The 18643-nt window shown below is 41.9% G+C and overlaps 1 protein-coding gene across 1 annotated transcript in view; it reads right to left on the bottom strand.

Moving 5' to 3' along the window:
* Positions 1–18643, bottom strand: part of LOC310950217 (low-density lipoprotein receptor class A domain-containing protein 4-like) — a gene marked incomplete at its 5' end in the record, with an annotated part of 390135 nt that overhangs the window by 307151 nt on the left and 64341 nt on the right. Inside the window, one exon of the mRNA XM_083917902.1 lies at positions 3201–3341. Within this exon, the coding sequence (XP_083774028.1) occupies positions 3201–3341 (141 nt within the window). The remainder of the gene's footprint in view (positions 1–3200; positions 3342–18643) is intronic.

Below are 18643 nucleotides of genomic sequence, written 5' to 3'. Positions count from 1 at the left end.
ATTTATCTAACTGACATGCCCGAAATAAACAAATACATAAATAATGGCTGCCCCTCTAACTCTATCTGTAAATTTGGAATGGAATAAGTGACTCATCCATGCCCTCTTAATACGTGACACGAAACACGCATCCCCCTTAAGGTGCTGTAACTGTGTCAGGACCTTACCAATTTTGATCACATTGTTTATTCCCTTAGTATTTCAGGAAATCAGATGCACTCCAGTATCTGTCTTCACAGCATTATCCATAAGAACAATAATAATAGGTTAGAATGGGAGGAAGGTAAAACAGAGCAAACAAAACAAAAGAAACAAAAACTAAACATAAAAAGACCAAACACATGAAACAGAACAAAACAACATACAAGACAATAACATTGTGACGAATATGATGGCTACTCCCATAAAAAAACAAAAACCTTCTGAGCTCTCCAGCTCGCAACTAACAGTGAAGTCACCACAAAAAAGGAGAAAAAATAATAAAATCAAAAGATATATATTCCAGATTAGACAGATAAAAAAACATGTAAAGTAAATTAAATTAAATTAAATTAGCCAAAAGAGGGCACCAAGATGCCTTAGGCAGGCAGGCCATGAGGGTATTTTTCTACATTAGATAAGATGAATAGAATGCCTGCCTGTATGAAACCCACCATCCACCCTGGGTTAGAATGCACATGCTGTATCGATACAGGTCACCTCTATACATCAGTCTATGAAGTGTCAGGCTTCAGTAAACCTCTTTGATCAAAGAGAGAACAAGAATACTTCAGATAACACTGTGGGTGATAAAAAATTTAAAAGGAAAGAAAATAGAGCTGTGAAGAAAATATATAATAACAAACTGAAATCCACATGTGGACGAGTTTCCAGTACTTGGCACGAAGGCTGAATAAAGATAATCTGAATTCACATAATAGTGTAAGCAGGCAAATGTGAAATTATCAAAAGTTGTGGGAGTGAGACTTGACGCATGTCTACTCCATCTCAGCCAAACTGGAACTCACCACAAAGCTGTCTTTTGCATTGCATGTTGATGCTGTGTGTTAAAAAGCACAGCATATGTGTTTTTAACACTAGCTCTAGATTTTTAATGATGATGGCACCTTCAAGGAAATGTATATTTATTATGTTGTTCTTAGTTTATATTTGTGTGTTGTGTTATTTGTTGTTTGTTGTCCTCTGGGTTAACAAAGATACCTTGAACCTTGAATCTTAAACCATTAGAGCTTTTGCGGGGTTAAAACAGTTACTTCAGCCTTTGCTTCTAAAGGACTAGATACAGTTTACGCCACATGGATACAGACTGCAGCTGTACATGCAGCTCTGTTTATACTATATTGTATAGAAGGAGTGAGAAGTATACAAGAATTGATATTATATGATATTATTGAAATTATTTTTTATTATTATTGTTTTTATTTCCTCCACCCATGAAACAGAACACGCCACATGTCGGCCTCTCTGGGTCAGAAGAACTGTTACATTTGATAAAATGGGAGTGTATCTGTTTTGTGACCACTGCTGCCCTTCTTCTGAGGAGGACGGTGCATATGGAATGAAATCTAGGAATTTGAGCGCTAAAAAAAACATTCCTTATCAGTTTTTAAAAAATTTTTTGTTGGCAGTTTTTCAAGCCTTTATTATACGGGACAGACCGGAAATGGGGTGAAAGAGAGAGGGGGACACATGCAGAAGGGGCCGCAGGTCGGAGTCGACCTGTGGCTGCTGCCTTGAGGACCTTCAGCCTCTTCACATTGGGTTCTGCTCTAATCACTCAGCCACCAGCCGCACCGATGTTTCTTATCAATTTTAGTTATGTTATACTGTATTGCTCCTTTAGATTTGTATTATTGAACACCTCAGATCTTCTCAGATGTTCCTGTAGTTTCATTTTGTGACTCTATAGCCTGTGGCTCTCTTGTAAAGGTCATGGTTATTTTGTTGTTTGTGTAGGGGTGACACTACAGATGAATAGGGTAATATTTTTAACTAATTAACATCACCATTCAAAATTCTTCTTCCATTATGACATATTAGAGTGAAATGTTTTTACAGAGGGGGTTTTGGATATCGCTTTTTTTATCAGTCCATGAATCAAAAAATACTGGCAACAGCCATATTAAAATCAATGTTTACCATATTTTTAAGAATATAATGTTAGATTAGGGTTATGGCTATGAAATATATATGAACAAAGCCCTTTGTAAAACCCTCAGAATACAGTATATTGCTGTTGACATGCAAAAACAACACTACAGATGAACTGTACAGGGTAACAATTTTAATTAACAGACCATCGCCCTGATGGTAAAAATGGTGTCCAGGAGTTCATCACTTTTTGAATCTACATACCACAAAAGTTCAATCCTAACCCATCCTACTCCATGAGAAGTTGGTGTGCAGTACCACACTTCAGCATTGAACCTCAGAAGCCACATCACATATGCTCACTGGGGATTGACAAAAAAAACACCAGGAGAAACAGAGCTAAAAACAGCGAAGATGACAGACAAGACAGAGAGAGGAAATGTGTGAGGAAAGAGATAAGACAAAAAAAAGATAAGATGAACCTTTATTTATCACCAGAGGGAAATTCGGGTGTCCAAGCAGCAAGGAGTAGGAAAACAGTAGAGATACATACAGGACAGAAGGTACAGTGTAGGAGCCATATTGTTTATTTTCTCTTTTGTTTACTGTATGTGTTTGCTCACATTTATGCCAATAGGTGGCAGTGTTTTTTAAGGCCTGTAGTTTTCTATAAAGTTATGTGAGTTAATCAGCGCAAGTTCGTACACTAGCAAGCCATACGGTTTTTGACCTTGCCATAGCGTGTAACGGCATGTTAATAGTGAGTTTGTTGTGAGTTGACTGTGACTTTATTGTGAATATCGCAAATACGTTTACTGTTCATCAACACGACAAAATAAAGCAACAAGGTAAATGTTTGGACATTCTGCTGTGTGACATTTACACCTCGTTGTACACCGGCACACGTACAAGCCAGTGGAAATCAGCAGTGTGTGTGGATAATGACAAAGGGCCACTATACACATGGTAAAACATAAATAATACATGATACAGAGTGGGTGGTTGAACACGATATGGAAAGAAACGTATATATAGGTTGAGTGTGTATCTATCTGTGCTGCTAGATGGTATGAGGGAGGGACAGAGGCAGAGCACTCTGCAGCACTCACAGTTGAAGATGCCCTGTGGAGGGTGCTGGGTGACCACGGGGCAGCTCTCCTCATCACTGTTGTCCCCACAGTTATTCAGCTGGTTGCAGATCAGCGAGCCCAGACGCAAACAATTCCCATTGGTGCAGTGGAACTCGCACTCTGTACAGCCAGGGAAGGGCGGGTGTTGGGAAAAGTAGAAAGAGAAGAAACATCTTAGTACAACTATTTCAAGCATTTAGTTTTCTAGACCTGCGTTCACAGTCTGAGCATCAGGGTTGAAGCATACTTTACCTGAAGTTCCACTTTGCATCCTAAGAGAACAAAATGTTTTCTTCACTGCTTTTAAGGAATGATACAATTGGCTGTTCTGCTCCTTGGTACTTGAAACACTGGGTTGATGCAGAAGTGTGTTGTAAAACGTTGTGAACCCTTTTAAAATCATATTTTTTTCTTTTTTAAATCACCATTTTGATAAAAATACATGTTTACAAGAGGTGTTCATAAAAAATACAAATAAAAACATCTTTAAAAATTATGTCATTGCAATTGTGCATCTTACACACTCTAAAATGTGTAATAGCACGGATAGACTGCACATCAAAATGCTTATATTCCAGGCTGTTATGTGAAATTCTCCCAGTTATCTATGCCTTGGAAAGTACAAGGTCATACGATGTGTTTTTTTTTTTTACCAGTAAGCTAAAACACAAAGCAGAGTTAATGTGTTGAGTTCACACAGAAACGAGGTCAGACGAAAAGTGGTTTCTCGTTCAAAACAACAAATAAATAAACAGTTTTTCAAATTGGCCTTTCATGTGCCTCAACCCCAAACCATAATGTGCGTCATAGTTATTACCAAAGTGCTTCTTTCCTTCCAATTATTAATATGCCTGATTAGCACTATCTGCTGGGGAAAAAAAACTCCAGCCTATAAATGTGAAAGTGAAAAATATTCTGGAAGGTATAAATAATCATACTGAACTTTAATCATAATAAGTGAAAATAACAACAACAAAGTGTTGGATGCATTGGAAAGCAAGGCCAAGTGAGTGTGCCCCTGAGTGTGATGTGTGTTGTTTGCAGCAGACATTCTCAGACACTCACACTGAGTCTACCACGACTCCGGAAAGAGTCTTCACAGAGAAGAAAAGAAACAGATACTGAATGACCCAAGCAAACACACACACACACACACACGCACACACACACACACACATAGCAAAGCAAACACAATTTACTGTATGTACAGTACTGTATGTTGGCTGTAAAAAAAATCTTTTTGCAGTCAAAAATCATTGTCAAAGTGACTTTTGATGTATTGTTTAAGGGAAATGGTGGAGCTACATCACAAATTAAACTTTAGAAGAGTACTCATAATGGACTGTTAAAAAAGGATCGAAATCGATGCAGTCTTTTTTATTGGCACCTACTAGACCACATCAAATTTCTGATGCTAGCAGCTAAAAACTACATTAGCCCCTACTGGCTTAACCCAAATCTTGACTGAAGTCTCTGTGGTTGAGGTGCATTGTGGGTGATAGGCAGCAACAGACAATGTTTCTGGTTCTGCTGCATCAATTTTGAGCCTTTCTTTTTTTAAATGTCCATCCCGAGGCCCAGTGTTATAGGAGTGCAATGCTAAATCAGTGTATTACCCTTTTAAAATGGCCATTCACACTTCTACCAAGTGGTCATTTTAGATGTTTAATCTTCAAACCTGAGGAACTCTGAAATATCCAGGAGGACCTAAATATCTAAAAAGCAAAACACAGAAACAAAATAATCAAGAAAATGCAATTTTGGATTTTGGATGTTGACAGTACATGAGACAGAGAGGATTGGACTGATTTACCAACTGAAATATTTAGCCAAATTATGTCTTTGCCATATTAGCAAATCAGCTGTGACGTCTGTGTGTCAAACTCATTAGTTAGTGTCATTAGGCAGGTCTATTTGACCCATGTAATTGAGTCTCATTTAGATTTGTAAGCTTTTTTTAAATGTCCTTGCTGAAAAAATAGATGGAAAATGGAAAAAAAACAAACATTATGTTTTAGTAATAAGAGTTTTGTGTGTGTGTGTGTGTGTGTGTTTGTGTGTGTGTGTGTATGTTTGTGTGTGTGTGTGTGTGTGTGTGTGTGTGTGTGTGTGTGTGTGTGTGTGTGTGTGTGTGTGTGTGTGTGTGTGTGTGTGTGTGTGTGTGTGTGTGTGTGTGTGTGTGTGTGTTGCAGTTAATCAACACACAAAAACACAGCTTGTACCTTCACATGCACCACACCAGCAACCACACCAACAGACAACTTGCAGGCCTGTTCCTGGAGCGAGTCCTTCCGATTGCAGCGGGCGACCTAATGACACTGCATGTTTTTTCCTCTTCCTCCCATAACAAGACCAGCTTGTTCTGCTCTTGTCTAGACAGTGGTGGGGATGGGGGGGACGAGTTCTGATTCAAAATCAGAGCCGCATGACTGTTTTTTGGAACGAGCCCTCTCCCCTTCTGCTGAGTGGAAATTAGTGAAGCCTCAATGACTTGACCGGCCTCTCCTCCTCTCCCTGTCTATCATTTTTGTCTCATATATTACCCTGATCTCCTCCTCTCTTTCACTCTCATCTCCTCTTCTGTCTATCCTCTCCTCTCCAGCTCTAACATTTTCTATTAGTCTACCATGTTGTCTTCCTCTCTTTGTGTCTCCCATTTTCTGGCAATCCTCTGTCTTCTGGCAATCCTCTGTCTCCTCCACTGCTCTTCTTTTCTTACTCTCCAGCAACACTCCCATTCAGCTGTCATGTTAATTTGAAGCAAAGCTTTGAAATGTCAGAAAAGGCAACAGTCAACCTGTCTTCCCCTAGTGAATTATGCGTGCTGTGTGTGTTAATTTGAAAATGCCAAACAGAGTAGTGAGATGAATAACTCCTCCATGCTCTGGCAAGATCTAATCAGCAGATACTTAAATGTGAAGGATAAAGACTTTAGCAGGAAGTGAACAAAAGCTTTCACAAAAAAACATTAAACAAGATCAGGTCTACTGTATATGACAGTTTAAATTCAATTATATAGAATACAGTAAATAGAAAATGCATTTCTACTGCTGTTGAACACTATTTCTTTACAACAGTATAAAACCTTGACAGTATAAAACTTCACAGACAAAATTAAGGTTATCTTTTGAAATTTGCCATTTCTATCTAGTCTTTCAATTTCATTCATTACACATTGCATAAGTAGTCACAATCACACAATGTTTAGAGCACCATACAGAATGTGATACTGATCAAAAGGGTTTGAAAATATCCTGAAGCAGATGTGTAAAAAGAATCGTTTTACAGCTATACAAAGAAAAATACAAGTATGAGAAATGGATGCTTTTTAAATATGTAGATACAACATGTATTATTAAAAAAAAGAAACAAAAATAAAATCATTATTTTTTGGGGTTATGTAGGTCCAGACCAAACTCCAAGGACGGGCTGGGTTTGAGGCCAATTTGACATAGTGGCCAAACATTGGAATTGCAGCAACTTTTTTTGGCTTCATGCGCCACTGGGTAACTTTCATAGAAATGAATGGAGCTTTGCTTCAAACACTGAATCCAGTTCTCTTTATACATCCATGGTCCAGACAAATCTATCCATACAAGCCATAACCGTAACCCCTGTGTTTTACTAAGGCAGGTCAAAATCGTCTCCTATCAGAATGATAATACTGTTTTAATGAAATTCTGCTATAATCAAACCAAAACAGATCTAATAGGAGGATGAGGGGATGTCAGTCAAATGCAGCGTGTACAGGCTCACACAGTCCTGTTGCAGGCAGAACAAGAAATAACATGTATAGGGTCAGAGTGCTCCCACTCTTCAGATCAGTTTCTAGGACCTTTTCAGTGATAAGTGAGGTGAATGGCTATAATCTATGAAATCATCTCTTGCAAGCATTGCCATTATGACACATTTCACATGATAAGTATAACCAAGTTAGAATAATGGTCAATTCTGGACTCATAAAAAGCATTAGAAATCTGGAGCAGATTTGACAATGTACATTTGAATTACTTCCTGTTTCATGGCGCTGCACTGCCACAGCAACACTGTTCAAATACAGTACTTGCATCAGGGGACAACCCTGATGCCCGTATTTGGCGCTATGACTATAACTTCAGGTGCGTTTCCATTACAGTCGAATACCCTGTATAAAGTGAGTTCCCCTCACTGAAACGCCCCTAATTTGAAAATGAGTCGCCCCAAAAGGCCGTTCAACCAGGCTTTTTTCTCCCCTGAAGAAGCCTGGTTGCCGATTGGATATAACTCTAAGTTGAATGTGACGTAGGTAGTACTCAACGCCACAACAACAAGCACCATTTTTAAAAGCCAGTGAAGTAGAGAGTAGACACTGGGACATGCTAACTGGCATCAATCAGATCATTAGATAAACAGATCATTAGATACAAACTTTTTTTCCAAACATGAAGAAGAAAAAAGTTATAAGAAAGATACTCTTGGAAAGAAAGAAAGATAACTCTTTTAATTCAATCTACCAGTGCAACAATGTTAAGAGAATAATCACATACAATGGATTACAGTGAATAACAAAGTAGAGAAACAAACTAAAAATCAAACTAGTGTACTGAGTCTCTCTCTATAACTGTACAAATAAAGGATACACTTTATGAGGTCCTCTGCACCTGTGCCAGCCTGTCTTTCACTAAAACACACTTTTTGACAGCTACCGGAATTTTAAAGGTGGAGTGTTTTCGTTCATGTTACTTGTGCATGAGTTGACGTCGTAGAGCAACCGAACCACCTTAAATGTCAGAATGATAACAAACTCTTTGTTCCATCGTAATTCTTAAACAACATACATTTTAATACCCGTCGGATCTTGAACTAAATTATGCAAACTGCAACCATTCTGTATTTCTCACTTGGAGAAAGAAGTGGCAGAGCAGCGTTCCACTGTGTCACTTGTTTACTCGTTTTACTCGTTTGTGCGTTTACTCGCACATCAATAACCCGAAAATGGTCTCACCCCAGTTAAGGGAATACTCTGATTATTGAAGTTCCCCACATATACATGAGTAGGGGTTGAATGGGAAAATGTCAGTACAGTAGGTAGCACTCATCCAACATACAGCTAGTCGTCTCGGAACACAGCTTTTTTCCAGTCCACCTTTGTCAAAATAAAAAATGGACTTTTGGACAGAATTAGGACAGAAAGAGGTCTTCTTGGTAGTATTGTTAGTTGCCATGGCGAAGTCCTCTCTCCATTTCTCTATTGCTGTTATTTTTTTCACGTTGTTTACAGCACCGTTGCTTCCTGATGTATTCTATATCCGTGTCAAACGGCCACAGAGTGTGGAGGTGGAAGTTCTAACCCCGGCACATGCGCAGAAGAGAAACACGATAATAATCTGGGTATATATAGATATTAATCTATATTTTGAAGTTCTGTTGTATAGACTGTGGAAACATCATGACAGTGACAGACACTCAAATACATACACATTCACAAAGTCGATAACTTAAGCAATTTTTACACAGGGGAAATTTTTTTTTCTATTCTATAACTTATAGAGGGGAATACATCTCACTGGTTTCCCATTGAAATGAATAGGGAGCAGCTGGAGAGACAGCCTAATCAGGCAGAATAAGTGAAAACACCTGTGTGCGTGAACTATGAGACTGAGCTTGACAGATAGAAATATTGAAAAATTTAATTAAAAAAATGGCATGTTCTATTGTCAGCTGATGCTGGAAATATTTCATGTGGTCAGAACATCAAAGCACTGTTGCTGCAAACAACCACAAGTTAAACAAGAGGTTGTGTACACAGAAACTTAAAAAAGTTTGTTAGCCAATCCACTGTGTCCTCATCACCTCTTACGTCAGTCAGCTGATCTGTCAACCTGTCTGGCAAGAAAGTAACAGTCTGCTCCATGGAAGAAAACAGACGGTAGGAGGAGGAGGACGAGAGGAGTAGAAAGAAGGACAGATGGCAGCAGTAACAATAGACAGGAAGAAGAAGTGAGGGAAGAAAGGGAAGTGACAGCAAAGAGGAGGAGGAAGAAGAAGAAGAGAGAAGGAGGACAGGAAACAGTGATGAGGAGGAAGAAATAGTGGTGATGATGATTAGACTGTGGGTGAAGAGGGCTCTGAGAATGAAGGAGATAATACGGGTATGATAAGGAGTGAGAGAGGGGAAACAGGAGGAGATAGGAAGAGGGGGATTACTAAGTGCTAGAGCATTGGAAAGACTAAAACTACATGATTGGGGTGCCCCCTGCATGTCTTCCTCTCTCTTTCTCTCCCCAATTTAATGATTATAATATTAATTAATATTCTAAATAACAATTCCCATAATTATCATACATATTAATTTAGTAGGATTCGTTGTTACAAACCCTATTTGTGATTTTTTTCAATTGACAGGATATCGAGGCGTAGTCGTGGTGGGGAGGGGTTGCAGTTCGGTGGGCTGAGGATCTCGTCTCTGCTTTTTGCAGATGACGTGGCCGAGTGCGAAACAGCTGGGATGAGGATCAGCACCGTTAAATCTGAGGCCATGGCTCTCAGCAGGAAACCGGTGGATTGCTTACTCCGGGTAGGGAATGAGTCCTTACCCTCCCTTCTACCAAGCCACTTTGTCAACTACTTCATAAAAAAGGTAGATGACATACGCTCTTCATTCTCCATCCCACCTCCTGATCTCACCCTTCCACCAATCTCATTTTCTTCCCCTTCGCTATCTTCTTTCACCCCCCCCCCCCCCCCCATCTCTTGATCAAGTTATTACTCTTATTTCCTCTGCCTGCCCAACCACTTGCCCCCTTGACTCCATCCCCTTTCACCTTCTTCAATCTATTGCACCTGATCTTCTTCCTTTTCTCACCCATCTTATTAATAACTCTTTATCCACTGGCTGCTTCCCTGACTCCCTTAAAGAGGTAAGAGTGAACCCTATCCTCAAAAAACTAACCCTTGACCCGTCTGAAGTAAATAAGTACAGACCTGTCTCTCTTCCATTTCTCTCCAAAAAACTGCAGCGTGCTGTTTTTAATCTTCCTACCTTCACCTGAACAACCTTCTTGATTATCACCAGTCTGGTTTTAAGGCCAGCCACTCAACCAAAACTGCCCTTCTTGCTGTCACCGAGCAACTTCACATGGCTAGGGCAGCCTCTCTCTCTTCTGCACTCATCCTTTTGGACCTTTCTGCAGTATTTGACACAGTTAACCACCAGATCCTTGTATCCATCCTACAGCAATAGGTATCTCAGGCTCTGCACTCTCCCTGCTCACATCCTACCTAAAAAAAACGCACATACCGGGTAACTTGGAGTGGCTCTGTGTCGGAACCCTGTCATCTTACTAATGGGGTCCCTTAGGGTTCAGTCCTGGGGCCTCTCCTCTTGTCTCTGTACACTAACTCCCTTGGTTCTGTTATTTTCTCACATGGCTTGTCCTATCACAGCTATGATGATGACACCCAACTTACTCTCTCTTTTCCTAAGTCCGACACACTCGCAGCAGAACGGATCTCTGCCTGTCTGACTGACATTTCTCAATGGATGTCCCCACACTACCTGAAACTCAACCTAGAAAAGAGTTGCTTTTCCTTCCTGGCAAATGCTATCCCACCCAAGACCTAACTATCACCCTTGACAACTCTGTGGTAGCCCCCACCCAGATTGCAAGGAACCTGGGCGTGATACTTGACAACCAACTCTCCCTTACCGCCAACATTGCTGCAAGAACCCGATCTTGCAGATACATGTTGCACAATATCAGGAGGATACGTCCTCTTCTGAACCAGAAGGCAGCACAGGTTCTGGTCCAGGCTCTTGTCATCTCACGCCTTGACTACTGTAACTCCCTCCTGGCTGGTCTGCCGGCCTGTGCCATCCGACCTCTGCAGCTCATCCAGAATGCAGCAGCTCGACTGGTCTCCAACCTACCTAAGTTCTCTCACACTACACCGCTCCTCCGCTCCCTTCACTGGCTTCCTGTAGCTGCTCGCATCCATTTCAAGACACTAGCACTTGGCAAATCCGCTTGCCGATCCCTCACTGAGAGGAATTCAGAGCCAGTCAGCTAAGTCATGACTGTTTGCCGTCCTGGCTCCCAAATGGTGGAACGAGCTACCCCATCAACATTTGGAAGGCAGAAAATCTACACATCTTCCACCGCAGGCTAAAAACACATCTCTTTCGACTGCACCTCAGCTAAGACGGTCAAAAGATGGGGAAAAAAAAGCACTTATATGTAGCACTCTATAGATCAGCTTATTTGAAGCCACCACACTTACTTAATAACTTGCTCTTCTGGTTTGTACCCTAATTGTTGAATGCACTTATTGCAAGTTGCTTTGGACAAAAGCGTCAGCTAAATGAAATGTAATGCACCCCAAGTGAAGGAGTTGAAGTACCTCAAGATCTTGTTCACAAGTGAGGGGACGATGGAGTGTGAGTTTGGCCGAAGAATCAGAGCAGCGGGGGCGGTATTGCAGACGCTCTACCGCACCGTTGTGACGAAAAGAGAGCTGAGCCGGAATGCAAAGCTCTCGATCTACCGGTCAATCTTCATTCCCACCCTCACCTACCATGAAAGCTGGGTCATGACCAAAAGAACAAGGTTGCAGGTAAAAGCGGCCAAAATGGGTTTTCTCAGGAGGGTGGCTGGACTTAGCCGTAGACTTAGACTTAAACTTCTCTTATTTGATCCCTTTGGGATGACTCCCGCAAGGAAATTGAGTTTCCAGCAGCTTACAAATACACAAGGGAAAATACAGTATTGGATAACCATTAGACGCTTAGCTAAATAAATAAGAAATAAACTCGTCTAGACTAACTAAACACTAGTCAAATATATATGAGGTAGATGTAAGAATACAGGTCAAATAAAGTTCACGGAAAATTAAATCAGATAAGCTAAATGTAGAGAAAATGTATAAGATAAAATATGTATGACTGTATTTGACAGTAAGATTACATTATTGCACTTAAGTGGTGGATAAAGTTATTGCACAAAAAAGAAGATAAGTGTCCAGGTATGTAAGAGTAGATTATTAATTGCACAGTGAGTGGCTCCCACAGGATGATGGCCTGAGGGACAAATGAGTTCTTGAGCCTGTTGGTCCTACACTTGGGCAGGAGCTGCCATTTTCCATTATGTCCAGCAGTTTGTCCAGTGTCCTCCTCTCTGCCACCATCACCAGCAAGTCCAGTTTCATGCAGACCACAGAGCCGGCCCGCCTGATCAGTTTATCCACTCTGGAGATGGTTGGATATGCTGCCCCCCCCCCCCCCCCCAGCACACCACAGTGTAAAAGAGGACACTGGTGACCTCAGACTGGTAAAACATCCACAGCAGTTTGCTGCAGATGTTGAAGGATCGCAGTCTCCTCAGGAAGTACAACTTGCTTTGTGTCTTCCTGTACAGGTGGCTGGTGTGTGTTGTCCAGTCCAGTTTATTGTCCAGCCACAGCCCAAGGTATTTGTTTGAGTCCACAGCCTCCACCTCAGCTCCCTCTAGCAGGACTGGTCGCGGTTTTGGTCTGGACCTCCCAAAATCAATGACCAGTTCTTTCGTCTTGGAGGTGTTGAGCTGTAGGTGGTTAGTGTGGCACCAGAGAGCAAATTCCCCCACCAGACTCCGATACTCCTCCTCTCTGTCACCCCTGGTACATTCCACAGTGGCTGTGTCACAATGGCGTTCTTCTGTATTTGACACAGCTCCGAGTTGTAGCAGAAGTCCGAGGTGTACAGGGTGAAGAGAAGAGGGGCCAGCACTGTGCACTGAGGGGCTCCATTGCTGCTGACCACAGTGTCAGACGTGTGTCCTTCAGCCTGACATACTGTGGCCTGTCAGTGAGGTAGTCTCTGACCCAGTCCACCAGATAGGGGTCCAATCCCATCCTGTTCAGTTTGTGTTGAAGTATAGGGGGCTGGATGGTATTAAAGGCACTGGAGAAGTCCAAGAAGAGAATCCCTGCTGTGCCGCTTCCCCTATCCAGATGGAAGTGGACTCATGTAGAGGATGGCATCCTCAACACCAACATCTGGCTGGTGCGCAAACTGCAGGCGGTCCTGGGCGTGTTCCACCTGGGGTCTGAGGAGGCTGAGGAAGAGCCGTTCCAACGTCTTCATCAGGTGTGAAGTGAGTGCCACTCGCTGGAAGTCATTCAGCTTGTTGGGCCTGTTCTTCTTGGGAACCAGAATGATGCAGGATGTCTTCCAGAGGGTAGGCACTCTCCCTGGCTGCAGGCTAAGGTTGATGATCCGTTGTAGTGGTTCCCCCAATTATGCAGTGCAAGTCTTCAGTAGTCTCGGAGACACTTTATCCGGGCCTGCTGCTTTCCTGGGCCGGAGCTTCCTCAGCTGTCCTCTAACCTGGTCTGTGGTGATGTGAGGCGTGGCTTGTATTGAGGTGGAGGAGGAGGGGGTTGTTGTTGTGGTGTCGGGGGGGAGGGGTGTAGAGGGAGGAAGGAGAGATGGCTGCAGTGAGGGTTCGGGGCAAGGGCTGGTTAAACCCGTTGTAGGTACTTTAGGTTTAATTGGATCAATAGTGTGACTATCAAATGAAATATTTGATAAAGAAAATTAATAAAGAAAAATTACTAAAATGTACTAACTTTAATTTATTAAAACTTCACACGGAGAACTTATCAAATGTAGGGCCTTGACTCACGTTCAGATTATGAGATTGAGTATTTTCAATAAACATATCGTTAATCAAGTCAATATTAGTTATCACCAATAATTATCAAAGATAATAATAAAAATGACTCTAGTCAAACCAGAGTTCCTCGGGGCACCACCGTCATAGACGGAGTGACAACTAATATTAAAGTCTCATTAAATATATTAAACTACTTATTAAGGGTTGAACATATGGTAAACACAAACATTTATTAACAATTTAATAAATGCAACAAACAAAACACAATAAACTACCTAAAGGTAACAGCAAACGTGTGTGTGTGTGTGTGTGTGTGTGTGTGTGTGTGTGTGTGTGTGTGTGTGAGTGTGTGAGTGTGTGTGTGTGTGTGTGTGTGTGTGTGTGTGTGTGTGTGTGTGTGTGTGTGTGAAAGAGACAAAGAGGAGAGGTGGGAGCTTGGACCCCTGCAGAGAAGGTGTGAACATTTAAGTTACACAAAGCACCAGCAGCTTGAAATCTCAGTTGTTATTCAGGTTATGACATAGCTACAATTGTATCTAGCTTTTCATAAAGTCCTATAACATGTAGTAATGCCCAGTTGGTGATTAGTTACCAGTCCATGAGATGGGAGATGTTTTGCGTTGCTTGATGCCAATGGCTGGTTGAAGAAAAGAAGCTGGAAGCTCTTCCTAGGTGTGCGCTTAGGCAAAAGATGATCGCTCTTTGTTCTGCTCAGTTGAGTTGGATAACCGGCCGAGGGGACAGCGGGAAGCTGGTCTCCTGGATCCGCAGGAGCGCGTCGAGTTGAGTGTGAGATCCGGAAGAAAGAGAGGGAGGAAGAGAAAGTGCAGGTTGTGTGCTACACGTTATATAAGCCCTGATGATGTCATCGTCAGAGGTAAAGTCAGCCAATGAACAGTTTGGGGGTCCCTTGGAGAATCACACCTGGGTGTGATTTGTGGGGGAGAAGGCATGGCAGGCCTTTGCTTCAGAGACAAAGGCAACCAGGCTTTGGGCCTAGTCTTAATCAAACTGAAAGTTTGAGTTAATCAAGAAATGAACAATCATCTTTGGGTGCCGGTTGCACCTACATATCCCCCCGATGTCCTTGAGACTGCACCCGATATGCGGTTTTAAGGGCATCTTTCACAGTCCATAGATGTACAGAGTTCATTTGTCAGTTCATTTACTGTCTGCAACGTTTTGGGCAGTTATTTCACCAACTGGGAATTGGCTAAACACTACTAATATCTCGACTAGGTCAGAACAAAAGTTACAAAACAAAATCTAAACATGACAATGGCACTATACGAAATACATAATAAACATTGATTCTCAGCTTCTCTTCAGGTTAGTGAGAACAGAAGTGTTAGTTATGTAAATGTCTTGGGTGCGATACAGATGAGATGCAATTTAACTGTAAGAAAAGTAAGGCTGCTGATCTTGCATTAATCTTACTATCAGTACAGACGGACTGTTACCTAAAGAACCGAGAGGAGCGGACTCTGGAGCTCTGTTGTTTAAAGTTTTTCTTAACTCGTGGCTCAGGGCTGTAACGCTGCCTGTAGCCGTGTACAGAAAGACACTCAGAGGCGCTGTCACTGTCGGATTCTGAGCTGCGGTCAGAGATGATGTGGTCATCATCTGAGCAGTGGTTTGGCAGGTCATTATGCTGGGCCAGAATGTCAGAATATGGCCTTCTACAGCTCCTGCTCTGGGCATGACTATCCCGTGGCAGCTGGCGGACATGGCGTTTACGCTCTGCGTCCCTATGCTGTGTTTTGTCCCCCCCTTTCGATCTGTTCTGAGGGTGGGGTTCTGAGACAGAAGGTCTGTGTGACCCCACGGTGTTTGAGCTGCTGGAAGCAGATGTTGTTTCCCTTGCTTTGCAATTGACAACAGTTTCCCAAGCCACCTGTGCTACTTTCCTAACCTCGTTAAGAGAGAGGTTATCTTTTCTTGTCTCAAGAATAGCATGCGTACGTATACAAGGATGAAGATTCTGCAAGTACAGGGACTAAAAGGTTGGGTTCTCTTCTAAGCCTGGTGCATTCTTTCCTTGAAAGTATACGTGTCTCAAACGTCTGTAGTAGTCTCTGGGACTCTCTTGACGGGAATGTTTAATTTGACTAGCTGCAACCAAAGAAGTGATTTCGTCTGCAGTAGAAGCAAATTCTTCTGTCAGTGCATGACGGAGCTCATTGTAGTCATTTCTGACTCTGGCAGGTTGAGACTGTATAACTTTGTGGACAGCTTCCACACAAGTTTAACTTTCTCTCTCTGTGTTGCATTGGGCAGGTCAATTAGATTTTCATCTAATTCCCTAAAATGGTCCTCAATGTTATAATCGCAGTTGTCTGGATCAAACACGTCCATATCTTTAGCTAGAAGCTCAAGCTCTTCAAGGCGGGGACGTTGTGAGGTCACCGTTTGTGAAGGCAAGGCTATGCTAGCTCTGTCATCACTCTCAAAGTGATGCAGTGAGGAGGTAGAGCAGGATGGAACTTCCCTGGTCTGCTCTGGAGAGGGCGTTAATCTCTCATTGAGGGAGAAATTTGAATTTGAAAAGCCAGAATCAGCAAGGCTGAGTGACTTTGGTGGGGCAAGACTGTCTGTTCTGAGCCCTAACAATTCCTTTTTGTGGGAGAAGAGCTGTGACTCTGCTGAGTGCAACTCTTCTAAATAACGCAGGACTTCACTAATGAGACTAGCATTTTGAGCTTTAAGGGATTCTATCTCCTTTTCTAATGCTGTTTTGCTCTGACAGACAATGTTAGTTTGCCAGTGGAAGTTCAGGAGCAAACATCTCAACACTGACCCTTTAGATGTGTCACTGAGAAGTGAGTCTATTTCTTTGCTGCACTCACTTAAGTTCAATGTGTTAATGAACTCAGGGTAGCCAGGTTTAAGGCTCTGTGCTAGGGAAGAAATGAAATTCTCTACACATGGGTTCTCCATTGTTTCAAATGGAAGGTGAGATTAAAACTTGTTGTCTAGTACAACAATGCAATTGTTTTGGCTCTGGTGTTGCTTGGCAGACACCTTGTGATGTGACTTGGCAGTACACTAGACTAAAACAACAGTTCCTCTGATCTAAACTATGTGGGTAGCTTGCTTCCTGCACGGAGAGGGGCAACTACAGCACCATGTGATTCTGGGACCAGAATTTACACTAACTGAGATGCAGGACAGTCAGTCAGGGAATTATATCTGTAAAGTACTACTCAAGATGAGACACATGGAAGCTGGGCATGTAACTTTATTTCACAGGGCTGGTAGCACACTGTGGCTCTATCTATCTCCACTCAGGTTGAAATGCAAGGCAGTTCCAACAGTTCAAGCTCTCGGGTTCATAGCGGGGGCACGCTATGAGTTAAGGGGAAGCAGCACTTAATTTAGCAACAACTTATGACCAGGCTCATTAGATTGCATTGAATATGTGTGATTCAAATGCTAAACCAAACTTGAAATAGCTAGCAGCAATAGCAAAATCTTAAGGGTAACTATCAGGCTTACAGAGGTTATCAATATTCTCAAATCGCTTTAGCTAAATATGGAGAATTAATCAAATAACCCCACTTTATACTTGTTTGTAAGTACAGCTGGATGTCTACTCCTGTGGAAGAAGAGTGGGGTTCACTGTAACGACTTTTGGAAAATTTGGGATGAAAAATCCCAAAATTGGAAACTGTCCAAAAATATGACGAATATTAATATCACACAATTTTGAATTATTGCCAGCCAACATAACTAACCCTCACACGGGGCACCAATGTACGTACTTTATGTTTAATTGGATCAATAGTGTGACTATCAAATGAAATATTTGATAAAGAAAATTAATAAAGAAAAATTACTAAAATTTAATATCTTTGGGCAGAGCACCGTACAGGCCTCTCCGCTGAGTTCAAAGCCCTCTAGACCGATCTCAAAGCCCTCATTTCAATGCTCTAGGCAAAGATGGACCAAGTCCATGTCTGACCACGCTCAGAAGATAGGCTCCCTCGAGATAAATGCAAATTTACAAGATGAGCGTCTGCTAACGCTGGAGGCCTCCTGGCCACGCTAACAGAGAGTGCCAGACTGCTGGCTTAAATCAGCGAACTGGAGTCCCGCAATAATATCAGTGTGATTGGAGAACCTGGAGCAGTGGAGGGGCCGCAGACAAAGCACTGTCATGTTATCTGGATAACCGTGAGTCGATGTGGTGCTACCTGTTTATTTTTAGACTGCAGCACTAATAGCTAAAGTCCTGACAGGCTACTGATATTCTGTCTGTTAATGAGTTTTGAACAGGAATTGCTAAATGGACATTTTTACACACATGTTGACTCGAGATCCGGTGCTTTCTGATGTTCTATGAATTCCCTTTTTTTACACCCCTTTTCTGTGCCTGCTTACATTCTTATGTGCATTCCGATTATCTTTAATCGGCCTTCGGGCCAGGTACTGGAAGCTCATCCACATGTGGATTTCAGTTTGTTATAATTTATTTTCTTCACAGCTCTATTTTCCTTTATTTAAAATTTTTATCACCACCACAGGGTTATCTGAAGTATTCTTGTTCTCTGTTTGGTCACAGGGTTTTACTGAATCCTGACACTTATCATAGACTGATGTACAGAATTGATCAATTGTATCAATACAGCATGTGCATTCTAACCCAGGGTGGATGGTGGGGCTTCATACAGGCAGGCATTCTATTCATCTTATCTGATGTAAAAAAAAATGATTCCTTGCTAGCCCTGATTTTTACATGTTTCCTCTTTCTTCTGTCAGCTCTGGAATATATTTATTTAATTTCACTATTTT

The sequence above is a fragment of the Echiichthys vipera genome, assembly GCF_963691815.1.
Source record: "Echiichthys vipera genome assembly, chromosome: 8".
In the NCBI taxonomy this organism is placed as follows: domain Eukaryota; kingdom Metazoa; phylum Chordata; class Actinopteri; order Perciformes; family Trachinidae; genus Echiichthys; species Echiichthys vipera.
The sequence above is the reverse complement of the archived record's forward strand: the minus strand, read 5'-3'. Positions and strand labels throughout refer to the sequence as shown.